Below are 10,390 nucleotides of genomic sequence, written 5' to 3'. Positions count from 1 at the left end.
ACAGCCCATTGTGAGGAACCTTTGCAATCCCAACAAAACTCTCCCTTCGTGGACACTAAATCCCGGTAGTATTTACAGTGTAGTACAGTGTCGTAATACAAAAATTACACACACTCACTGTGGCTTCAAGGAGAAGGATTCTAATGTGTTGCCCTAGGTGCTTCAAAAACCTCTGACACTGGTTGAAAAGCAATTAGTATCTTGTTTTCTTTTAAGAAAAAAAAAAACCCAAACCAAAAGTAACAACAAAAAGCAAACAAACAAACAAACAAACAAACAAAAACCGAAGTGCTTGTTTGGCTCCTCAGGGTTACGGTCAAGTTTCTAACGACAGCTTACCTTGAATTCTAGGACTTCCTAGAGTCTAGGAGACAATGATCTTCAGTACTGGCCTTAACCCCTGACAACAAGAAGGCTACAAGGTGGAGCCTTCAGATGGCAAATAATGGAGGGAGTCTCCTAAGGGATGTGGTCCCCTCCCCAAGGTAGTCTCCTTTTTCTAAGCTCCCCAATCCTCTTTACAGATTCAGGAGGTCCCAGACCAGCACTCCAGCCAAGGTGGCCCCACCAGCAGGAGCAACTGTGAAACAGATAGTGGCTGACTTCATCCCTGGGAGGTCCATTCTTAGGCCACTGGGGATGAACCTCCCCTCTTGAGGCAATTCCTGATGAAAATCCCCAGGGCCACCAGGGGGATGCACATGGTAGATGAAGCCACCAGCAAACCGATGACAGCTAGTGCATGTGGGGGGTAATCCTTGGTCACCAGCTGCCCCTGGGAGAAGAGATTGAGCATCAGGGGAAAGTCCCTCCTATGGAGTCCAAGAGAACTGTTCACCCAAGCCTTCTATGAAGGGGAAGATGCTAAAGAGTGAGGACTGTGGTGTCTACTACCCTGCAATTCAGAGAAACCACGAAGAAAGATAATTCTGACCTTTGCGAGCGTATGTGAGAGACTGTGTGTGAAGCCTATCCACGAGTGCCATAGAAACAATTTTTCTAGTACCTTATTCTAGAGCCCTAAATGTTATGTAACCTTCAGCACAGACTAGTGCTTTCCGTGGTGGTAGAAATGTTCTGTATAAAAATGTACAGTGTGGTACACCAGAGGATACTGGTACTTCTAGGGAAAGGCCCACTGCGATCCTGTGGGGCGTCTCTTGCTCTCTCCATGCATCGTGGTTAAAAACTCACAGCCCAGGTCTGCTGTGCTAGATTGAGCATCTGTGAAATACTCGATGAAGTTCCCATGCTATCACATGGAGCCTTCTCACAGCACAGCAATAGTCCCCTGTGTTCTGAGTGACTGTGTGGGCTGTGCCTTATTCCCCAGCCCTGCAGGAACATCGGGTACCTGAGTGGCATCCCAGGCTTGGTACTGCAGTGTCCCTGTGAGGATGTAGTCACTCAGGTAGAAGATAAAGAGGCTGACGATGAGCACTGGACTCACAAACGCCCACATGGCCTTCCAGTACCAGTTGAGGGCGCGGCCAGTCATGGCCTGAAGGTCACTTTCAAATCTGTTGGGAGCACAGAGAGAGAGAGGTTTATTCGTGCTCTGGAGGGAGGGATCCAGTTTGCATACCCTCTGCCCTTGGGAAGATGCTGTTCTGGTTACTGATGTTTGAATGTGACCCCAACCCATCTGATCCTCTGTGGGGGAGCGGTTGAGGTAAAGGGAAAAGGGCTGAGGCTGCCTGAGGAAGGATGGCCAATGAAGAACGGGTCGTGAGACATCATCTCCCCGGTGTTGGCCTTCAGAGGTCCCAGGTGTGGGCCAGAGGCTAGTTCCCAGAGAAGGTGGGGGAGGGGTGCCAGCCCTCTCAGTCCACAGGGCTAGGGTGAGATTCCCTCTGCCCACCCACTCTGTCCCTCAGTGATGGTTCCGAGTATTCTCCACCGCCTCCTAGAGATGGTCACTCTGTGCTTGGAAGGGCCTGGCCTTGGCATGGGAGAGCAGGCAGAGTTAGAGCAGGAACAAAGTTGCTAGGCTGAAGCTCAAAGACCACGCGCTGCCTTCTCATCGTGGCCATGTTCTAGCTTTCTCCCGTTTTTCTTACCGGGCTTTCTTGCCTACAGGTAGCATCAGTGGATTTGGTGGTCAGTCCTATAGGTTTGAAAGCACTTAGGAGCCTAAGCAAACCTCTCTGTTTTTCAGGACAGAGGCTGGTGGCCAGGGCTCTGATGGAATTTGCTGGGGCCTCTCAGAGCCTGGGTGGCCAAGTAAGGCCAGACCAGGGCCTTGAAATCTGCTCCCTAGGAGGGTGGGCTGGGGCAGCTGCTGCACAGCCGCCTGCCCTGTCCTGTGTGTGGTTCTGCTCCTTTCTGCTGCTGACTGAGCTGGACTCTAGCTCCCCACCATGGACAGGCAATGAGGACACCAGGACCTCTTATCCCTGCCCCCTCTCCCCCATCCCCTACGGAATAGAGAAAGGCAGGGGAGTTAGCTGGCTGAGGCAGAGCAAGGAGGCTTCTGTTACTGACGGCCACTAGATGGCGCTGCCTCCTGAATGATCCAAAGCTTCCTCCTGGCTGTTGTCTGGATCATCAACAGAACTGCAAGACTCCCATGTTCCTCCCCCCTTCCCAAGGCTGCTTTCCACCACTTCTTCAGTCCCTTCTTCAGTCACCCCAGGGGGCCGAGGTCCTGGCCTCTCTTTAACTTACTTCTACTCTGAAGCATCCACTTCCTGGCCAGTCCCTTTCTAACTGGCAACTGGCATTTTTTTTTTTTTTTTTTTTTTTTTTTTTCTAGATGACCATTTAAACCTCTTACCTTGGGTGATCCAGAAACTGGTCACCCTATCTTTAAAGGCTTGAAAATGTCATAAGCCGAGGGAGTGCATAAGAGTAGAGGATTTAAAAAAGTCAGTTTGGAAATACCACAAATTATAATCCTTCTCTTTGGTCCGCAAGCATTTTAAAGGCTGGATCCTTGGGGGTGGGGGCAGGGGATAGGGCGAGGGGGGGGGGCAGGGAGCCACCCGATGGGTCAGTATGTCATGGGACCCTGGCTCTTCTTCAAGAGACAGTGGGGAGTGTTTCTCAATGGACAGCCTGCTGTTTAGAGTGTCATGGATGGTTTTTACCTAAACCCAAACCAGTATAGGTCATCAGAAAAATCTAAGGTAGAGGAAGGCATGGCACAGCTCTTTGACCCAGACCACACCCAAACAACCTCTGAATCCCCTTATATGACCTCACTCAGCAGGGCTGGGTGACTGGAGGACTTGAGTTTCCCTAGGGTTCCTTGTTACTGCTGCTGCTAGTGCTTGGCAGAAAACTGGTAAACCAAACCCCCCACTAGTGGGTCTCTGCATGTAGTTCCAGAACACCAAGGAACGTCTGAGTGCTTGCACCTCAACCCAGGTCTCCTCGCCTAAAACATCTTGCAGGCACTTGTCCAGTTTTCCCAAGATCCCCAAATGATATGATAACGCCCAGGCTTGGAGGCTGCCCTAATTAGAAATATCAGCCCCAGAAATATATCCCATCACCGGGGAGGTAAAAAAATATCCCAGTGCTGGCCAGGGCATCAAGGTAAAAATCTGACACGTCCATGAGCTGATTTTTCAAACTGGTCAGGATTCTTGAAAAGCTCTGATGTTGGAAGATCACAGAATCTAGTTCCGGAGACAGAGTCCCCGCCCAGAAAGCCACAAATACAGCCACAAACAGGAAAAGGAAAGAAAAAAGAAACTGTTGGATACAGGTAAACTGAGGAAGCGAGAGATAGCTGAGATCTGAGGGCAGAGAACAAACTGCCAGCTCTTGTATCTAAAACAGGCATGCACACAGAGGAAAGATGAGTTTCTTATGGATGTGGCCCTGCAGCTTCTCTGCCCCCTGTAGCAGGCAGATTCTGGGGTCTCCTTACCTCTTTAGCCCATACACGTAGCACACAGCTATGGTCTCCACCAGCACGATGAGCAGCAGGGACAGCGTGGCTGCATAGTCATTGAAGATGTCAAACCAGTAGTTCCCAGCCTCCATGGTGAACACCATGCCGATGGCACAGTTGATGAAGCACACCAGACCTGGAACACAAGATCACTGCTCATCTCCCTGAATCTCCCTGAGTCATCCCACATTGGATGTCGACAAGAGCCATCGATCCCTAGGGGTGCTGTGGAGGGTGAGCTGCTTTGCAGGGGATTTCAGAGCAGGAAAACAACAACAACAGTCAGGGAGTTGCTCTTTGGGAGATATCATAATGGCTGAAAGTCTGGGGATGCTGAAGATACCAATAACGTAAGCCCCTGAGACTGTGAGAAGTGGACTTAAATGGGGTGTGGGGTCCTAGATAAGGATCGGTTTGGGAGGAAACTACAATTTACGTAGGTGCTATCACATGACAGGCTCTGGTCATGTACCAAACCAGATTAAGCCTCCAAGGTAGTAGTCAGGGATCCCTTTTATACCGGGGTGCCAGGCTTAGTGCTGCCAGATAACTCCCTGTAGCAAAACATGGCAGAGTCAATATTTGACTCTTTCCAGGTTTTCTTCTGACTTTCCTAAGGCTTTCCATGGTGCCTCTGAATTCATAGTAGCCCTTCCCACTGCCATACCATACAATGTCAGCCACTGGGAGGTTCCCTCAGGAGAGGATTAAGTGCTGGATTGGGAGCTACATGCATTTGTACTGTGGACCACAGAGACCCAATTTCAGAAAAAAAAAAAAAAAATAACACGTGCTATCAGGCTTCGAGGAACTGGGAAGAGGACACTTCCCACATGATAGCTAGAACATGTGATCTGACGTGACATTATCTATCTGGGACATAGTGCCATCAGAGGCACAGGAGGGTTCTCATGATCCTGGCTGGGTGGCAAGGTGGTGAAATTAAAAATGGTCTCTGTGGTGCACATTACATGTGCATACAGCTCTTAGAACAACTTACCCAAGTGGAGCTGAGTATCACCCTATAGCAGGAGCACAGCTACACCCCTGCAGCCCTTCTGGAGTTGCCGTAGAAACACATAGCCCCTAATTAAACCCCTCCACTGATTGTCTTGCATTTCACCACCCACCCATGCCCCGCCTCCACTGCCTGGTGTCCTGACCTGAAATGGCCTCCTTGGGCAGGTAGCTGGAGATGACCTTGCTGTCCGTCAGAGGGGTGAGGATGGCCGCTGTGTTTCCAAGCATGCTCCCCATACCCAGCATCAGCAGCATGAAGAAGTAGAGAACTGACCACAGCTGGGATACTTCCATGTTTTTAATGGCCTCAGTGTAGACGATGAAGGCCAGGCCCGTGCCCTGGACAGCCTGCGGATGATTAACAGACACCAGATACACATGTGAGTCAGAGGGGACAAGAGTGGAACCCCATAGTTCGGATGAGGAATGTCTATCCTCCATGTGCTGCTGCACTCTTAGAGGTGTGTAACTGTAACACCAAAAATAAAAACCAGAGACAGATATTGGGGTTCAAGCTTCAAGCTGAAGGTCAGAGAAGCAAAGTAGCTCAGCCACCAGCTCTTACATCTACCTCAGTCCAAAAGGGGGTGATCCTGTCTCCGCAAGGTCTCCAGCAAACCTCAGACTGCTGCCTCTCCTCAGGATGGCTAGAGACTAAATCTCACAATGCAGCCCGAGACATTGGGTTCCTGTCTTTTATACGCCTCTCCAGAGCTGGGATTAAAGGCATGAGCTCTGTTAATCTTTTAGACTGATTCACTCTAGTGCATCCCTGGGAGGTCTCGAACTCACAGAAATCCACCCAAAGGCGTGTGCCACCACTGCCTGGCTAGCTAGTATGGTTGCTGGGATTAAAGGTATGTGTCACCTTTGCCTGATTGCAATAGCTTGTGACTAGCTTTGCTTTCTGAATCCTCGGGCAAACTTTGATAAATCATAAATAATATATCACCGGATATATCTTTCAGAGCTGGGCTCTCACTGGAGAAAATAGATCATTGGGTAAGTGTCTTGAGATTTTATAGCCCGCTGTCACTTCCTGTCTGTTCTTTCCTTCCTTGTCTATCAATAGTTAGAGTCTCAGTCTCATGAGTCTCTTGTCATGAATTGTACAATCCTTCTCCACCATGATAGATTGTACCTCTCACTCCAGAGAGAAAAATACGTACCTCACTCATGACCGTGTTAGGTATTTGGTTATAGCAACACAATTTTGTATTGACTGATACAGAAATATAAATAAGCTCAATGGTGTAAGCACAGTGGGAATAGGATTCAGGAGCAGATAAGGATAACATGACACTGAAATTTTTAAGTGAATACTAGATATCGCACAACAATTATTTCACTATTATTAGCAGGAGCCATCAATTCTAAACAATGTCAGTGTTAAAATACTCCCTACTGGGGTACTCTGATCTCACTTTCCTGCCCATGACTAAAACCGAAAGCAACACACCAAAGACAATTGGAATCAATGACTTAGAAACAACAATAGTGTTTTCAATGATTAACATAATTATTGTTTTAAAAGGTCACCATAATGTTAATATTGGATTAGATATGGCTGAAGAGAGAATTAGTGGACAGGGAGTTATTTCTCAGGGTAATTCTGTTCAATCGAATGTAGTTTGACCTAAAGATGCACTTTAGTTGGACTAATGGTGTCTTTGTACACTGTGAACCTTAACCTAACTTGATGTATAATGGACTTCAATCTTTATAACAAGTTGCAGAATCTCAGATAATCACATCAGCCAGCCTCTGAAAGCCAGGCAGCCAACTGCTTAAAACAAGGTTCAAAGAAAGCAAATATAAGTTTTACCCAACAAGCACTCTGTATACTTCATTCCCATTTTCTTGTTAAAATTTTATTTTATATGCATTGGTGTTTTGCTCGCATGCATGTCTGTGTGTGTGTGTGTGTGTGTGTGTGTGTGTGTGTGTGTGTGTGTGTGTAAGAGAGAGAAAGAAAGAGAGAGAGAGAGAGAGAGAGGGATCCTCTGGTGTTTGAGTTACAGGTAGCTGTAAGCTGCCATGTGGGTGCTGAGAATTGAACCCAGGTTCTCTGGAAAAGCAGCTAGTTTTCTGAACCACTGAGCCATCTCTGCAGCCCCCTCATTTTCACTTTCTATATATAATTTTCTTTTCTTTTGATATCCTGCACATGTGAGGGTAGAACATTCTGAATTTCATTTTGCCCAGTATGTTTTCTAATTACAGAATCAAGCCAATTAAGATCTGTGAAAGTGATTCTGTCTTACTTACTTTTCTGTTGTGACAAAATGCCACAGAAAAGAAAGTGTTTAATTTGGGGTGCATGGTGACAGAGGGTTGGCATCCATGGCCATCGTGGGGAGAACATGGCAGCTGGAAGTCGGCCATCGTGTTGGCCCATGAGCGCTTATATCCCTTTCTGCAAACAGGAGGCAGAGGGAGCTATTTGGGAATGGCCTGGGCTTCTGAAACCTCAGGCCCACTGCCAGCATCAGAACTCCTCCAATGAGGCCACACTTCTTAATCCTTCCCAAACAACTCTACCAACTGGGGCCAAGTATTCAAACATATGTGCATATGGGGGCCAATCTCATTCAAACCATCACACCCCACGCCTTGGCTGCCATAGGCTTCTGGCCATATCATAATGTGAAATGACTTTCGTCCAACTCTAATAGTCCCCACAGTCTTTCATAGTGTGAACACTGTTTTAAGTTTCTTCTGAGACCCAAGGCAACTTCTTGTTGTCAAAAATTAAATTATATACTTCAATGTAAACCAGCATAGACTATACAATACTATTTCAAAAGGGAGGAATGTGAATATAGTGAGAAACTACTGGACCAAGGCATGACAGAAATCCAGCGGGGCAAACTTCAAATCCTGTAGCTCTATATCATTGCTAATAGGCAAGATGGAAATCCAGGAGGGCAAACTCCAAATCCTATAGCTTTATCTGCTGCTAATAGGCAAGACAGAAATCCAGGAGGGCAAACTCCAAATCCTATAGCTCTAATCTGCTGCCAATGGGTTTAGATGGCTCTTCCCTTCAAGTTCTAATGGCTACAACACGTGTCTTTCTCTCTTGATTTGGTCCCAAGCTTCTTGGTAAGTATTTCCTATGATTTTGACATCTCCAACAGCTTGAGGTCTCCAACACAATCCAGGCTTCACTTTCATAAATTCATGTATAGCTTCTCTGGGTTTCCTTGAAGGGATTCCCATGCCAAACACCTCGCTTCAGAGGCTTTTCTTAACTGCAGAGGAAGATTCCACAACTCCTTTACTCCTGTATCATTCAGGGCTCTAAAGCCAGAACGACCTGGCCAATGCTGCCAAGTTCAGCCATTTGGGTTGGAGCCTATTCCCCTCCTTGAATTATATTTGCATAACATTTTCCCCCATTGCAGCTTTTTAGAAATACAAAATCCCTTAGGCATTTCCTTTTTACAAGTGTTAGGGTTAGCTGGGTGGGGTCTTGACCCAAAGACAACACTCCCTTTCTTTCCTTTCACACCAGGCCTCTCCTTACCTCTTTCCGTGCAGACATCACATTTCTTGGTGCTTTCCCCTCTCCTCAAACTGTACATTTTGTGTTTCTTTTTGCCCTGCTTATTATTTTTTTTTATTGTAGCTCCACATGAAAGTGATTACTAATAACCATGCAACAGAGTTACTATTAGGCTGTTTTAAAATCTCCTCTGCCAATAAAATTAGTCCAAATGTTTCAATTTGCCCTCAGGCAGAAAGCATCGGCAAGAATGGTTTCTAACACTGTCAGTAATATTGTTACCCTCTGAAGTTTCTTGAGCTGAGCATCCATAACCCTCAATGATCTTAGCACTGTTGTCTCCAAGCTCTTACTAGGATGTCCATTCAGCCCTGCTTACAGCAGTCAACAGCTTTCCTAATCCAATTTCCCCAGGTTTTCCATATTCCTTCCAAAAGCAGCATGGCCAGCCTCCTGTCACAGCAATAGCCCAACCCTTAGTACCAACTTTTGTCTTCCTCACTTTCCTGTTGTCACGACAAAACACTGTGACCAAGGCAACTTATGAAAAAGAAAGTGTTTAATTTGGGGCTCGTGGCTGCAGAAGGTTAGAATCCATGATCATCATGGGGAAAGCATGTCAGCAGGCAGGCAGCAGGCAGGAGGCAGGCAAGCAGGAGGCAGGCGGAAGGCAGTTATGATGCTGGGGCAGCAGCTGAGACCTAACTTCCTTATTCTCAAGTGGAAGCAGAGAGAGCTAACCATGCCCAGTGACACACCTCTTCCAACAAGGCCACACCTCTTAATCATTCCTAAACAGTTTTACCAGCTGGGGAACAAGTATTTAAACATGTGAGTTCATGGGGACATTCTCATTAAACCACCTCAGATTCCCTTTTAACAACATAGAAGGAAACCCAAAGAAACGACGACATGGAGAGTGTAATATGCAATCAAGAAGTTATAAGACCTGTGGAATAGGAGGGAAAAGATTAACGTAAATCTACATGAAGATCTTCAAGGAGAAAAGACATAAACAGAGGTGACAGTTGAGAAATGAATGAACTTGCCAAAACTGAGAAGAAATCATGGATTCATAAATCCAGCAGGTTTAATAGTGTTTAGGTTCAGGCCTGGGTGAGGTAATAAAAACCCACCAATACTAAATTCACCAAAGATGCCAAAGACAAAGGGACATATTTAGTGGAGTCAGAGAAAGGACTGCTCACTTACAAAAATAAAAGAGGGGCAGACAAGACAGTTCAGCCGGTAGAGGTGTTTGCAGTGCAGGCCTGAACTTACGTTCAATCTCTAGAACCCATGTAAAGGTAGGAGAGAATTGACTCCACAAAGTTGTCCTCTGACCTCCAGACATGCACGCACTCGCACAAGCACACGTAATTAATTTAAAACAAAATAATAAAAGAAAAATTCAGCAGCAACGATTGAAACCAGAATTATAAGGCAAATGTTATCCAAGTGTTGGGAGAAAATAACTGTTAACAAAAGAAACCCTACTCTTGAGCCAAGTTCTTTAAGAAATGGGGCCAGGGGCTGAAGAAGTGTCTTGGTGGTTAAGAGCATTCATTGGCTGCTCTGCCAAAGGACCTGGGTTCAATTCCCAGTACCCACAGTGGCTTACACAGTGGCTAACTCTGGTTCCAGAGATCTGACAGCATTTTCTGACTTCTATGGGCACTGGGAATGCACATGGTTCATGTAGACAAAATACACATAAAACCCTGTTTAAAAAGACTGTTATATATTGCCAGGCAGCCATAGAACACGCCTTTAATCCCAGCAATCAAGAGGCAGAGGCAAGCGGATCTCTGAGTTTGAGGCCAGCCTGGTCTACAGAGGGAGTTCCAGGAGAGTCTAGGCTACACCGAGAAACCCTGCCTCAAAAACAAACAAACAAACAAACAAAAATAAAGAAAAAAGAATGAGAGAGAGAAAAACAAATGGGGCCAAATACAGATATG

General features: G+C 46.4%; 1 protein-coding gene across 1 annotated transcript in view; it reads right to left on the bottom strand.

Annotated features, from left to right (window-relative positions):
* Nucleotides 1–613: 613 nt before the first annotated feature.
* Nucleotides 614–10,390, bottom strand: part of LOC127234440 (sodium- and chloride-dependent transporter XTRP3A-like) — a 36,702-nt gene continuing 26,925 nt past the window's right edge. The window contains 4 exon segments of the mRNA XM_051201382.1: nt 614–775; nt 1,355–1,520; nt 3,878–4,037; nt 5,065–5,269. Of these exon segments, the coding sequence (XP_051057339.1) occupies nt 626–775; nt 1,355–1,520; nt 3,878–4,037; nt 5,065–5,269 (681 nt within the window). The 3' untranslated portion in view covers nt 614–625.

The sequence above is a fragment of the Phodopus roborovskii genome, unplaced genomic scaffold (assembly GCF_943737965.1).
Source record: "Phodopus roborovskii unplaced genomic scaffold, PHOROB, whole genome shotgun sequence".
In the NCBI taxonomy this organism is placed as follows: domain Eukaryota; kingdom Metazoa; phylum Chordata; class Mammalia; order Rodentia; family Cricetidae; genus Phodopus; species Phodopus roborovskii.
This window is presented reverse-complemented; position numbering and strand designations above follow the sequence as displayed.